Source organism: Nymphaea colorata, chromosome 5 (assembly GCF_008831285.2).
Source record: "Nymphaea colorata isolate Beijing-Zhang1983 chromosome 5, ASM883128v2, whole genome shotgun sequence".
NCBI lineage: Eukaryota > Viridiplantae > Streptophyta > Magnoliopsida > Nymphaeales > Nymphaeaceae > Nymphaea > Nymphaea colorata.
In genome coordinates, this window is record NC_045142.1 from 14656471 (window position 1) to 14672434 (window position 15964).

General features: G+C 39.5%; 1 protein-coding gene across 1 annotated transcript; it reads right to left on the reverse strand.

Annotated features, from left to right (window-relative positions):
- Positions 1-10864: 10864 nt before the first annotated feature.
- Positions 10865-14649, reverse strand: LOC116254913 (ammonium transporter 2-like). The gene is made up of 3 exons (XM_031630562.1): positions 13999-14649; positions 12791-13076; positions 10865-11406 (listed from the first exon to the last, which is right to left on the reverse strand). The coding sequence occupies exons 1-3, from the start codon at positions 14647-14649 to the stop codon at positions 10865-10867; spliced, it is 1479 nt and encodes a 492-aa protein (XP_031486422.1).
- Positions 14650-15964: the final 1315 nt, after the last annotated feature.

Here is a 15964-nt window from a genome sequence, read left to right on the forward strand (position 1 = left end):
TATGTATCTAAAAGCAGGGGCCATGGCCCAGAAGCAGCCTACTGACTGCCCCCTTCCACTTGCCCTTTGTCAAGAAATGCAAAATAATATGTATATGATCTTGATTGTGCATTCTTACCAATTGTATTACCATTGAGGAGGCGTATGAAGCTGAGGTCTCATGTATGGTTCTGGAATAGAGATTAGAACGGTGATGTTAATCGATCACATCGAGCAGAGTGAGTGGACCTAGCGTGTCTCTAGATTGATGATGTGCATATTCTGTGAGGGATTTTAGTCCATCAAAAGTTCCAAAAGAAGACATTCACTTTGATAGTGGTTGGTTTAGAAATTGAAAGCCAAAGTGAAGCAAGCGTGCTTTGCCAAAGTTCAAGCCAAATGTTTGCAAGTGTGCTTCAGAGAAGTGAAAAGCACTAATGCCAACTACGTGCCAAGCATGAAGAAAAGATTAATTTCTGAAGATAGATGTCTTCCGGCTTCTGTCTTTGCTTGTTCATAAGATGGCTCCTCTTTCGTCCCTTTCTCTCATCCTTCCATTCATCTGCATCTTTTATTTTGGTTTCACAACTTACACAATCAATCAAAGTCATTTTATTTTGGTTTCACAACTTACACAATCAATCAAAGTCACAGATTATATATTAATATGTTGACTGACAGAATTTATTTGCAAATTCCAAGGCAGACATATCCGGGGAGTTAGAATAGTTCCCTATCCTTGATTCTGCCATTGTATGGAACACAAAAGTAATCTAGGTAGTATTTGATGGCTGGAAATTTGGAATTGGAAATATATTTTTGAAAATATATTTCTTGGAAAAATAGAATGAAAAAAATCTTTCTTATTTCTAATTTTGATGTATGTGTGATGATTGAGAAATAAATTTTCATAAATTTATTTCTTAGTTTGATGAAAAAGAAATATATTTCTAAATTGAAGGGAAGAAGGGAATGAGGGAGAGGAATGGAGGCGGAAGAAGGAGGGAGGAGGGAGGAAGGAGGAGAAATATATTTTCAGGTATATTTCTTCCTCCCTCCTTCCCTTCTTCCTCCCTCCTCCCTCCTTCCATTCTTCCTCCCTCCTTCCATTCTTCCTCCTCCCTCCTTCCCTTCTTCCTCCTCCCTCCTTCCCTTTCTTCCTCCTTCGCTCCCTTCTTCCTCCTCCGTCCTTCCCTTCTTCCTCCCGCTTCCTCCCCTCCCTCCTTCCCTTCTCCCTCCCTCCTTCCTTCTAAGTTCTTCCATTCTTCCTCCCTCCTTCCTTCCTCTTTTTTCTTCCTCCCTCCTCCCTCCTTCCCTTCTTCCTCCTTCTTCCTTCTTCCTCCTCCGTCCTTCCCTTCTTCCTCCCGCTTCCTCCTCCCTCCCTCCTTCCTTTCTCCCTCCCTCCTTCCTTCCTTCCTCCTCCCTCCCTCCTTCCTTCTAAGTTCTTCCATTCTTCCTCCCTCCTCCCTCCTTCCATTCTTCCTCCTCCCTCCTTCCCTTCTTCCTCCTCCCTCCTTCCCTTTCTTCCTCCTTCGCTCCCTTCTTCCTCCTCCGTCCTTCCCTTCTTCCTCCCGCTTCCTCCTCCCTTCTTCCCCCTCAGTCCTTCCATTCTTCCTCCCTCTTCCTCCTCCCTCCCTCCCTCTCTCCCTCCCTTCTTCCTCTTTCGTCCTTCCATTCTTCCTCCCTCCCTCCCTTCTTCCTCCTCCGTCCTTCCATTCTTCCTCCCTCTTCCTCCTCCCTCCTTCCCTCCCTCCCTATTCTTCCTCCCTCTTCCTCCTCCCTCCTTCCCTCCCTCCCTTCTTCCTCCTCCCTCCTTCCCTTCTTCCTCCTCCCTCCTTCCCTTCTTCCTCCCTCCTCCCTCCCTCTTTCCTTCCCTTCTTCCTCCTCCCTTCTTCCTCTGTGTTCCTTCTTCTTCCCAATGGTAAAAAAAATGTTTCTTGTACTATAGAAAATTTCTTGCACAGCAAACACTACCCTAATCCCCTCGATATATCACCCAGGTTTGGGTCCATAAGCAGTGACCCCTTTTGTCTCGTTTCTTTGTAGCAGATTAACAATTATACTAACGCGTGTGAATCGATTCAGGGTTTGGCCTGAACTGGCAGATTTCCACATGTTAGGCACCCGTTCCCCACTTTGTTCTCAACTGAGGAACCCTTACATTTACATATAACATAAGAAAACAACTCATTATAGGATTACCCTGACCCCCTTCGAGTAATCAAAAGCAGCAACAATCGCCGATTCATGCGGATATAGTAAAGTATGAGAGTCTTTTTTGAAAAAATGAGTACTAAAAGATGATCAGTGTAGCTTGTTTCATGTCGTGAGTGGGAGCTTAGCTTCCATCTGGGTATGCGCCCTTGGATTGATGTTGCGTATTCAGCTTCTGTTGCAGCTGTTACTACTCCACTCTTTCTCAATAGTTAACTTAATTAGTTCTGCTACTTAATTTAATCAAACAAAAATCTTCTACAACAATTCGAATTTCTTTGCGTATTCTTGATCAACCAGCGTTGTTATTGTTGACCTGTGCAAACTCAAACTTCAATCTTGGAGGAAGGTGGTTGAAAGTAGATGATTGATCACTCTATAGTGTGATGTCTCGTTCCCCAGCAAATCAAGGGAAGTTGATGATCCCTTTCTCCTGTTGCTGGAGCTTTTCACCACCGCCTAAGCATCCGTGGGTATGCCTCTCGTTTTCCTCTCCTCACCGAGTTTTTTATCCTCACAAGTCCCTCGTCCTAATCTACCGATGCAGACCATCTCCAACAAAGCTGAACAATCACCGAAACGCTAAAGTCTTAATCCACCATTTAGTCCTTCATTTTTTTTCCTCTTTCTCTCATTCCTCCATGCATCTCAAGAATCAGATGAAGAGACATCATTTATTAAAGGTTCATCTATGTGAAAGCATGCCGGAAGTGTGCATCCTTGGCACCACAATATTAGATGTCTCAAATTTATTCAATAAAGGAATGATATAATTACGTTGTTAATTTGGAACTTGCTAAAGAGGGTCACGAGAGAGAGATGTCTGGTACGTCACGTATAATGGTTTATGAACTTTGGTCTCATGCCTTTACTTGAATTTGGTTAATTATTTGTATAATCATGAACTTTGGAATGAATCCTAAGGAACCAATGGAGGTAGCGCATCTTATCTTTAAACCCCTACAACTCATTGGACCTTAGTTTTTCTTGCTCTCTATTGAATTCTAGGTTAAGGCTGATGTTAAATTTGTATGTTAAACTTACAAATTTGTAACAAGCATATTTCTGGAGCCATAAACAGGAAAGTAGGAAGAACACGAGTTAGATATTACCAATTGTTAGCTCTTCTGTGTGTGTTTTTCTTTTGATCTGGGAACAACAAACTTTAATGTGCAAGTTTTTTTAATGATGATTCTGTATCAACCTTTTTCTTATCTAGTTCATGATTTTTGGATATGTATTTTGATGGCTTCTTTAATGCTCTTCGTTTTGTAGTACAAGGGGCATGATGAGGACGTGCACATCGATGCGGATGGAGTCCATGACGACCTCGGAATAATTGATCCAAATGAAGTTGGAATCAAACACTAGTTGTTATTCTAGATAGGGTGGTGGGGCACAAGCCAAAAAAAGTTGGATTTGTTTTTTTTGCTGAAATTCCGGTTGTAGAATCTGCTAAAAGTTCTCTGGCTTAATCCCTGGCTCATTATTTTTTTTTTTCTTGCTCTGTTTTCTGTCATGCTTAATGGAAGGTTTCATATCACTTTAATGTCAAGTGGAAATGAATCTTTGAAATTGAATATGGCTTGTTCAGTAGCACCAAAAGAGCAGCCTTCGGTAGTCAAGTTGGAAATATTCATTCAACTTGTAAAAGTTATCAACTGGTATTAAACAAAATTTCATGTTGGACACACTTCCGTACGTAAAAGTTCAGTGTTAGTAATGCAAATTCAATTTATATTTAGAAGAGGAGACATCGGTATCTACTAAAGTTCTCTAATGTTCTCCCATCAACAATTCAATCTTTTGGGCGTTGTGATTATGTATGTCATTTTTCAAATTAGAATTTTAATGATTGTAGCATAGGACACATTAATATCCTGTAAGTTACTTACATCATTCTCTTTGCTTTTTCATCAAAGGAAATGCTGGGAGATTTCTCTTCTGTTTTATTGACAAAAAATGACTCCACAGGATGCTAAGCATCATGCGCAAAAAAAAAAAGAAAAAAAAAAAGCAGCTAGTTGGTGCGGAAACCACACGTCAGACCACAAAAAAAGTTGCAGAACCCTTTCTGGTATTTTGCCATAAAACAGAATACATAACAAAGACACAAAAATAAGTTGGAAATTTCTTGGCGCACAGTTGAGCAGAAACCGCACAAATCCTCCTTTCCACATCCTCGGTAGGTAGCTCATGAAGGATTCTTGATCTGCTTTTGATTGGTTCGATTGAGAATTCCATCTAGCGGGCACTTTGCTTCTTCCTTCCCTTATTCTTCAAAACCATCTGTTCCACTTGTTAATGTTGGAGGCCACTTTTGTAGGGAAGTCTGCAACATGATTTAAAGCCATCTAGCTAATATGACATACTGAACTCCTCTTCACATTCATCTCTCAAGTGGTATGCCTCGCAAGTGATAATTCAGAAGCTCCGCTTTCCTTCCAAACGGCAAAGTCCATGGTCCCATTTCCTTTCATCATTCTTGAGCATAATTAGTACTGTTCCCCCTAATAGCAGTGCAATAATGTGCAAACACGCTTCGTCTAATACTGTAAAAGATTGTAAAGAAAGAGAGAGAGAGAGAGAGAGAGAGAAAGAGTGTGGCTTACTCGATCACTTTGCCCATCTGTGTTTTTGCTCCCTTGTTCACGAGGCAGATGAGGACCGTCCGATGGCATGATCGGACTGTTCTATCTAGTGTCCCTGGATGCCACTATATTTTGGAGTCATGGTTCAGTGACTATATATATATATTATGAAAGAACCTTCCAAGTCAAGAAAATATGAGCATCTTTCAATATGGATTAAACTTAAGCATTGTTGGATTCATGTACATTTCTAGCATGTGAGTTTTGTTGTTAAGATCTGACGGTAGACAAGAGGCCATCACATGTTTAGATTTTAGGCTTGGAAGTCCACTAACCAACCTGCTAGAGGTTGTCCTTCATACACTTCATTCAATAGAGAAAAGAACGCAAATATAAAAAAAAAAAAAAAAGAGAAAAACGGAAAAAAGAAAAAGAGAGAGAACAAAACAAAGATTAAGAGAAATCAACCAAAACATGAGCCTCTGGTTCTAAAGCACAAACCAATAAACTTTTTAATTTTAATGTAGACCTAAAGACAATGAAGACCTAAATTTAATTTTACTGCTGCATTTTTTCTTTTTACGGACAATTTCTTTTGTGCATCTGACTGTTGTCTGAAGAAGAAGACACTCTAAGGGTGTCGTTCGTCACTTTCACCCTCTGCATTTTGTTATTTGGGTGGAAAAGCCCATGATTTCTTCCTCGACAACAATTGAACAGGAAAAAGTTTTTTAAGGGCAAAAGGAAGGTCATTTTGTTTATCTTCCATTTGTCTTCCAAATTTACCTCGTAAAGAAATTAAAGCTAATCAAGGTGATAAACACGGGTGAAGGAGATGACGGTAGGATGCCATCAAAGAGAGACGAGGCAAGCTATCAAAGGCTCACCTCTCTCTCTCTCTTGGTTACTGATCAGGTTTCTTGTTGAAATAAGTTTACGTAGTAACCTGTTAATTCTATTTTTTTACTGTATTGATTTTCATTGAATGTAAACTAATAAAAGTAAAATATATTTTTCCATGTCTTCGACCTAGACCTATTTTTTTATTGCCCATGCGACATAGATTCAAGGATATAATGCTGGAACTCACATCCTGCCACATGAAGTTTGCACTTTGCCAGCAAGAGATCCATCCACCTGGCTAGGGGGTATGATTTTCAACCTAAAGAAGGTCAAGAGTTCAATATCCTGTATGTATCTTTTGCTTTAATGTGATATTTAGAAAAATGCGGTACTAGGTTGCCATCCTATCTTTCACTTGCATGGCAACAATGAAATTTGAAGATAAAGTTGTTCTGTCACGCCCATGAAGCTCTTAAAAACAAGTCTTGTTAAACTCTTACCATTGTAGAATAGCATAAAGTACTGGTTCAGAATACAGGAAGACGTCCATAATGATCTCTGCAAAAGGCTTCATTCTTGGTAGATTTAGTTTTTTGTATTTTTTAATTAGTTAGAGAACTTCTTTTTTTTTTTTTTCATCTAATGATTTGATGAGATTCTTTTGATAATATAGTTAAGGATCATGCCATTTTTTAGCTATGCTACTTTAGCTGGTTAGGTTAATGGAAGCAGGATATGTTTTTCTTTCTTAGAAAAAAGGGTTTCTGATAAAACAAGAAAATTGTTTTAGCTCAAATAGTTTCAAATTAGTGCACAATCATTTTTTTCCTATTTATGCATTCATAACCCTGCTCACGATTGAGGGAAGTTCTTGTTTGAGTTATTTTAAGAAGCTTCTCTTACACATCTACGCACAGACTTGGAAGTATATTAATATTTCCTGATGTCGCTAGTGTTGTTACCAACTTAATGTTTGGAATTACATTTTAAACACTTTGGCTTATTTGATCTATTGATTTAGAGAAAACATGTAACTTGATGGGGGAATGAAGCTTGACACTTCTTCTTGTGCTTCCAGTTTTCAGTATTTAGAAATGTTCTATTTGATTTGCTCACCATTGCAGGTTTCTCAAAATGCTGAGACTGGGAAAAGTGGAGGATCTGGCTATGTTACATTGGGTTCAACGGATGAGAATAAAGCTGCACCTTCTGCATTGGATAGAACTGTGAGTCACGAAATTGTAACCTTGAGATGAATTTAGGTGTATTTTCTAGTTACTGACACAAAATGTAGTTCGACAACATTTGTGGGATTTTGTTTGCTTTTCATCCTCTCTAATTCATGTGTATAGTAATGTAGTATAAAAAGGAAAGATGTTTCTTTCAATCCTGATGTCTACTGAAATGAAGTTGAGAATTGGACATGAGTTGGACATGGGTTTGTTTGCTGAGGTTGTTAAGAAATGAGACTTTATTTTTCTCATACAAGAAGGAAAACAAAATGTTAGTTTTGGCTACCTGATTTTACACAGTTCTTTTTTCTTTTCTCCGGGTTAATGTTATTCTTCAACTGAAAGGCTGTGAAGATGGATGTTGGAGCAAGTGATAAACATTTGCAATTAGAGAAAATGATGAATAATCAATGTTGAAGTGTTTTTTGATTGAGCACATTGTCAAAGGAGGTAAATTGAAAGCTTTGGTTGGCTTATGGATTTAAGTTATAGATAGAGTGGGATAATGGAATGCATGGGGACTTTTTCAAAATCAGGTTTTAACAAAAACCCATCTTTTCAATGGATGCAACCAAACATGCCTTTAGCATTTTTGGGGTTGATTAGTGTCGATTACCTCAATACCGGATATATCAACTATTTATGTTGTGAGTAGCTTAATGTATTAGGAATAATTGTTACTTATTGTTATTTAAAATTAATAATAATTCAATAGTAAGGCGGTGAGCCCGTTACTAAAGATCAAGTTGGTGTTATGCAAAAGTTGAGCAACTTCTTGATCAATTGTTTTTTACACCTTCTGGGAGACATGACCCGGCCTTCTGTAACGCAGATCCAAGTAATCTGGAACGTTGTTGTGCATGTTATAAGATGTATCATCAGTAAAGTTTGTTGGCGCTCTCCCTTGATTCTCACTTAATCCCTTCCCTTTTCGTAAGGGTAAAATGAGGAAAGGAGGCCGTAGGCTGCAACACACCAAAGAGAGGGAGAGAGTACTGCTCGGGCAGAGAGAGAGAGAGAGAGAGAGAGAGAGAGAGAGAGAGAAAAGGAGACGACATGAGAGAGAGAGTAAAGAGTGAGAGGGGACTTCACGGGTAGAGGGAAGAGGTTAAAGAAAAAAAAAATTCTTTCTTTTTTTGGACATACAACATTGAACTTTCTTTAACAACTATATATAGAAAAACAAAAACTTGATCCTTACTCTAATAACTGATTGTCATTCCATGATCTCCATTTCAGCCCTCAACTTAGTGCCCTCAACTCAGTAACCGCTGGTCACTCCCATGATCTCCTCCATTTCAGCCCTCAAGTCTCGCACCATTTTCTCCATCACCCATGATCTTGGGAACCGCACACACATTCACAAGTTCTCCTCACGTCTCTACTTTTCACTCCCACCAATTTCTCCATTCTTCTTTAACTACTCATGATTTGGAACCGACCCACGAGCTCCTTCACGCACTCACACTTACACACGTTCCCACGAGCTCCTCCACAACAGGAGTTAGAGCAACATTCTCCCCCCTAATCCTGGTGTGGCTTGAGATCTCGAACACCTAGCAAGTGTCGCATTGTTGCCAACCTTGTCACCGGCAACACCTTCGTCAACAGATCAGCCTGTTGCTCATCTGTTCGCACAAAATCCACAATAATTTGTCCTCTTTCAACACATTCACATATGAAATGAAACTTTGTGTCAATGTGTTTGCTACATCCATGAAAAACTGGGTTCTTCATTAACGCGATTGCGGACTTATTATCCACATATAACTTTGTTGTGCATGTTATAAGATGTATCATCAGTAAAGTTTGTTGGCGCTCTCCCTTGATTCTCACTTAATCCCTTCCATTTTCGTAAGGGTAAAATGAGGAAAGGAGGCCGTAGGCTGCAACACACCAAAGAGAGGGAGAGAGTACTGCTCGGGCAAGAGAGAGAGAGAGAGAAAAAGAGACGGCAGGAGAGAGAGAGAGTAAAGAGCAAGAGGGGACTTCACGGGTAGAGGGAAGAGGTTAAAGAAAAAAAAATTTCTTTCTTCTTTTGGGCGTACAACATTGAACTTTCTCTAACAACTATATATAGAAAAACAAAAACTTGATCCTCACGCTAATAACCGCTTGTCATTCCATGATCTCCTCTATTTCAGCTCTTAACTTAGTAACCACTGGTCACTCCCATGATCTCCTCCATTTCAGCCCTCAAGTCTCGCACTATTTTCTCGAACTCACGTACCCACGAGCTCCTTCACGCACTCACACTTACACACGTTCCCACGAGCTCCTCCACAACAGGAGTTAGAGTAACAAAGTTATCACTTTTTATTATCAAAGGAATCAACCACGTAATGTTTGGTAGCGCACGTGATAACGTTTGGGCGGTGTTGCTTAATATCTTCAGTTATGCGTTTTCAACATTAAATGCTAAATTTCTTGTAGTCACCAAGGTTGGTCCTGTAGAGCAATCGTTTTGTCAGTCATATCAAAAGTAACTGAGTAGTGCAGCATGAGTAGTGCAGCATAAGCATAGTGGAGATGGCGCCCACAAATTTTTAGAGAAATTTTATTACGGGAGATGGGAGAGGAAATGTAACATCTGACTCTTTAAGTGCACCCAAGACCAACCTTTACTGAGTTTCTGAAAGCGATTTGCAAATCCTACACTTAACCAGTTGGCATTCTCGAGGGCCACAGTTTTTGTTAATGGACTATTATCCAGTGGAAGAGGCTGAGTAAGGAAGATGCACATCACAGTTTCTTAAGCCGCACGAGTGCCTTGCACTTTGCGGAGGAAAAAAACGTCAGGAGTTTGCGTTCCTGTAATCCTAGAGAATTTGAGTTCTATAAATCCTATGTGTCTTTGGATCTAAACTAAATAATAAGTTGGTGGCATTTTCGGGCAAAGGAGGACAATTTCTAAGATGAGCGACCATCATTTACTTGTATGAAGTCATCCATAGCACATAGGGTACTTCTTGAAATTGGCAAATCATTCCGGTCCTTGGGTAAGGGCATTTAAGGAACTGATCAAAATATTGTGAAATGGTAAAGGTCATTAGAGAATTTAACAAATATATACATCTATGTCAATACCTGAACGTTAGACTTAATGGTTGGGTTGCGCATTGACAACGCTCTTGTCATCCATACCTATAATCTCAACATTGGATGTGTCCAGAACTTCACTTCATTATTTTCATGTTTTCCGTACCCTAAAATAAATTTATGAAAGTGGTACTTCTTTTATGTTTCCACAGTCCAAGGACGTGAATGTATGTCCACACAATATATTTATAAATTTTTATTCTCCACCTGGAAACTCAACTGTCCTATGCTGACCAACATATGCAGCATATACGGCTGGGATTCATAGCCTGAATCACATTTTTCTTCAACTATATATTCAAATATTGTCGGTTTGCACACGTATCTTGAATCCAACCGTATGCAGTTAAGAAGACATCAAGTTGCAAGCAACGCTCCAGGCTTGACCCACTATTACACTCAAAATTATTTTAATACTGAAGTCAAGCATTTAACGATCGTGTTCGTATCACATCTCCTAGAAGTTTATGCTTGGGATTTTTCAAAATAGCTTATTGGACAATTGGACAAGTTAATGCAATGGTGTATAAGAGAAAGCATGGAAGTGTCACAAAAAGTTAGCAAGAAGAGCAGGTTTGTGTAACATGCAAGCACCCCAGTGCTAATGCTAGAAGAAAGTGTAATTGTTCTAAAAACACAAAGATTGAGGTCGGAGCTGTGCATTAATTATATAATTAGTCATGAATCAGATTGTGAATTTATTTAAGCGATGGGCAATGGCTTTGGAAAGAACCGTCAAATGAAAAATGTGTTTCACTAGCTGTTATGAAGTTAATTATAAATTCTATGGCAAGTCCCTCCGTTTACTCGAAGAATATTATAACAAGTAACAGCATTAACCAAAACAAGGAAGGCAAAACAAAGGATTGAGCAGTCTCCAGCTAGCTGATCACTTCTGCTACACTTCTACAACTGTATGGTCACACCTCTAGCACCATTAATGGCTACATTAGCTGCTCGCACCGGCCTCTCCTCATCTTCACAAGTCTCATGTCTGGTCACATCAAACCTTTCTCCGTCACCCCAAAGAGCATATGCCTCTTCTCCATGGACAGCATCGTCACCGATCACGAGCTGCTCGTCTAGCATGCGCAATGGCATGAAGATCCTTATGCAGAGAAGAATAACAGTAGTAGCAGCAATGTTCCAGGAGATGATGAACAATGAAGCAACAAGTTGTTTCAGTATTTGAACGTGGCCTTCACCCCCATAGAAGGCACCCCTAGTGTTCTGCCAAGGCATCGTCATCTTACAGAGGTTTGGTTCTGCCAATAGGCCAGTTAGAATTGCACCTACAAAGCCGGCAACAGCATGTGTATGAAACACTCCAAGGGAGTCATCCACCTTCTGCAACAACGAAGACTTCTTGTGCACAATCATCATGGTGAACCATGGTATGCTCCCAGAGAGCATCCCCATTAAGATGGCTGCCCACCCTTGCACCACACCTGCACCCACGATATCAGTGCAACCGTGATAAAATGGAAGTTCTCGCAAAAGTCGAAATGAATTAACATTTTCACAATCTCCTTTTGTCCTTTTAAAATGTTTTTTTTTTCTTTTTTTTTACTTAAACATGAGTATTTTGTACGCTCTTATGCACAATTTTCCGTGCACGCGCTGTCCACATAATCAGGTTCGACGTTTCATGCTGACGTCCTCTCAGCAATTATGTCAATGTTGTGAAATTTTTGATGAACAAAAAGAAATATCTTATAGTGGTTTTAAAAATAAAAGTGTCAAAATTTTTTTATCCCGTAATAGTTTATCCATCCATTATTTAAGGCTTTTTTGAGGGGGCTTCTGGTTTCCAGGCAGTAAAGGTTGTGCTTGAATAAGTAGCATTAACATTAGAAAACCATGCAGTTAGTGGAATTTTGGTTAATTATATATATAATTACAATATCCAAAGTACATTGGCCGAGCTAGAAGTTTTGGTTGGAAGGGCACTAATTAAGAAACTTCAATGTTTTAGAGCACTTATATATATAAACAATCAAATATTTCACAGTAATATGAAAATAAACATATTTTGTGGGGCTGGCAGTTCTGCCAGCTTTCCAACCTACAAACAATGTTTGTGTATTACTTGTTTACTTTGGTTTTCATATGAAATAGTCGAAGTTCACATTTTGAATTGTCCTTTTTCGAAAATAAAATGCACTACTTAAAAATTAACTTTTGTGTCATGTCATATTGTTTCTGATGCATAGAAAGAACTCATGACCTCAAGTTTTTTTAGCTTAATTTTTCAACTCTATAAGTTCTTATTAGCACAACCAAAGTTCATGATTTAAGAATGTAACGGTTTTTTTTCTGTTCCTAGCTGCTGTGGAAATTAAATGCATAAGGTTGTTTTTCAGAACCAGGCACAGAAACAAGCAGGCAATTCTATTAGATTTTGCCAATAAAAGGCTCGATCCACCACATGATCAGTCCATTCATATCTTGTTGCCAGCAAAAAATACATTCTCTGCGTTAGTATTTTCGAAAATCCGACATGATAAGTTAAATTTCTTAAACGAAAGTGCTTTTCTTTCTTTCAATAGAATGACGGACATAAGAGAAAGAAAAAGAGAAAAATTAAAGAAAGAAAGGATTCTCTCTTGGCATGCATGGCACGGCTTTGCAAAGTGTAACAAGTTTGCCAGCAGCTGCCGAGAATGGCTCAAGGTAATAAAAGGATGCTTTAAGAAGGCAAATTTCCATGAAATGAATTTGTGAATCAGGAAGATGCAAGAGGACGGTGATCACACAGAAAGTGAATGTAGAGGACGAGACGAGTACTAACTAGCTTGTGAAGAAAGAGGAGATGGCAGGCAGGAACAGTACCTGCTCCGGGAGTAATGCAAGCCAAGCCAGTCATCATTCCCTGGACAGCACCGATCACCGATGGCCTGCCGAAGAAGGCGACGTCCAAAGATGTCCAAACCAGAAGGCTGGTGGCAGCGCAGACGTTCGTGTTGAGGATGGCGAGGGATGCGACAATGTTGGCGGCGTAGGGGGCGCCGCCGTTGAAGCCGCACCAACCCAACCACAGCAGCCCTGCCCCGGAAAGCATCAGCAGCACATTGTTCGGTGGAAACCTCTCCCGGTCACCCTTCACCCGCGGCCCGACCTTCGTGCATGAATCAATATATAAAAACATTATATTCCGTTCAATATGTCTTAAAATGCAATAGCTATATGAAAATGCCAAAGGCTTGTGTGAAAATTAATCAAGCTTTTACGAAAAGGAAAGTTTAAAATATTTACGGATATAATTGAATTTAAATTCTTGTATAATTAATTCTGGTGCCTATTTATTCGTTGCTCTTTAAACAATTTTTCATTTCTTTTTCTCCCTTTTCAAAAATGAAAATTTTACTCAAACGTCCTAATTTATATTGATAAGAAGAGAAAACATATTTATATTATGACATTTTAGTTTTTCGGAAGAAGAGTAGCATTATACGTACAAGAATTTTTATAAACTTAAAATATAAATCTAACAAAAGTATAAGATTACAAAAAATAAGTGTAACAAACTTGATGTTGACAACTAATATGTATGTATAAGAATACAAAATATACAACGTCAGAAGTTTGCACAAAAGAGAGTCTTGTCGAAACATTCTTTTAGCATTTTTCTACTGAGTTCATAGCTCAGTCGATTTAACTGCAAAACAGATTCTCGTACCCTTGGATTGAACAAAACAAGGACAAAACAAGCCTCTCTATTGGAAGAAATAGAAAATTGGAAAAAAAAAATTAACTTCTTTGTAGAAGACAAAATTACTTCCGACGAAAAAAAAAAGTACGGTGAAATGAAAAAAAAAAAAATGCTCCCGATGGATTGACTTTAATCCATCGAACGTCTCATCCACGACGCTTAAATAACTCACTTTGAAAGAGCCCATGAGCTGAGCAGCGGCGTTGAGAACAAAGTAAAAGCAAAGTCATAGCATAAGTGTCATTTTTCCAAAACCTTGGTGTTTTAATAATCGGTTGTTTCCTATCAAACGAAAGAGATGGCGCCATGGAGATGATGACTCGCTCACCCAGTAGGCGGCGGTGAAGCCGGCGGTGCCAGAGGCGAGGTGAATGACGTAGCCGCCGGAGTAGTCGATGACGCCCCACTGGTAGAGGAAGCCGCCACCCCACAGACTGTAGGCACCGACGGTGTAGGAGAAGATGAGCCAGAGGGGGACGAAGGCCATCCACGCTCTTATGTTCATCCGCCCCAAAACTCCCCCGGCCAGCAGTATCACCGTCAGCGCCGCATACATGTACTCGAACAGCACCATCGTCGCCATGGGGTAGAAGGGCTCGGTCGCGGGCGAAATCAGTACATTACCGTCGTAAATAATGGTGGACGGCAACCTCGCCCTGTTGGTGAGGTAGCTCTGCGTCAGGGCGGGGCCGCCCTTACCCCAGAATGGCAGCAACGGCTCCCCAAAGGCAAGGCGGTAGCAGAGAAGCACCCAGAAGATGAGGCCGGCGGCGAAGGCGTAGAGGGCCATGAAGGCGGCGTTGACCGCCCATTTCTTCTTGACGATGCTGGCGTAGAGGACAACGAGGCCCGGCATGCTCTGCAGCCCGACGAGCGTTGCCGCCATCATCTGCCAGGCGTTGTCACCCTTGTTGAGCCATGCCGGCACGGCGACCTCGAGCTCGCTGTAGGCAAAGGGAATGGTTGTATTGCTGCCCATGGTCCCGACGCTGGGTACGGGCTGTAAGAGGGTTTGAAAGCAAGAAGGGCTGCGTGGTGTTTGGATCTATATAGGGAGGGGAGGTTCTTTCTCTGGTGTCCTTCGTTTCCCGAGAACTTCCAGATCATGGTGGGTCAAAACTCAAGGTGAATGATCAATAGTGGATCCCGATAGACCAAGCATATGACGTGGGACAGGCCTTTAGTATTTTGTAGGAGTTCATGGCACGTAAGGCTATGAGATTCTCGCTCCACCATGGAACCAGCCGCACCTCTCTCTCTCTCTCTCTCTCTCTCTCTCTCTCTCTCTCTCTCTCTCTCTCTCTATATATATATATATATATATATATATATATATATATATATATATATATATAATTAAATTTTAAAAATTTGTCGTTAAAAAGGTTATAAATTATTATTAAAGTCAACACAAACCATTGTAACATAACATAGGCGACTTTGATGTTGTAGAGTGTCGGATACTACCGTAGTCATTAAATTTATGTTAGCCACATTTATAATGCAAAAATAGTTTATGATGCTTTTAGCAATAATTTATGGTGTCCTTAGGGATAAATTTTAATTTTTAATCCATTTATTAAATCTACCATAAAATAGGGTAGAATTCTCATATATATATATATATATATATATATATATATATATATATATATATATATATATATATATATATATATATATATATATATATATATATATATATATATATACACACACACGTTTTTCTCCTCCCTCTTAACTTTTTTCTAATTTTTCATGACCCTAAAATTAGTGAATTTTTTCAAACAACACACAAAAAACAAGTTTTGCTCCAATTTAGCCATTGTTTGTGTACTATTGAATCTGTGCAGATGAATTATGTGGTTGTTTTAAGAATTTAGCTCTACCAATGAACTCAAAATATTCAAGTGTAAAGATTTTAAAAAAATCAGTCTAGTAGATCAATCAATTGGGTTTGACGGCTCCTTAATTTTTTCATATTTTCAAATGAAGATTTCAGTTTTTGCCATTTTTTACTCAAAGATTTGGTGCGCGTATATATATATATATATATATATATATATGTATTGACCCTTACAAATCGTGAATCTTGTGATGATTTTCCCATTCTACTCGATTTGAATCTTCAGTTCTTGCGTGGCCAACACGAATGTTAGCTGGAATCACGTGCAGGTTCAATGTGTTAAGATTGCGAGTTGATATGGGTGTAACAACCAATGCGGCTTATTGAATGACATGCGGAGGTATGTCTTGACCAGAACAACACAACAATGAGAGGCGTCTAATGGTCG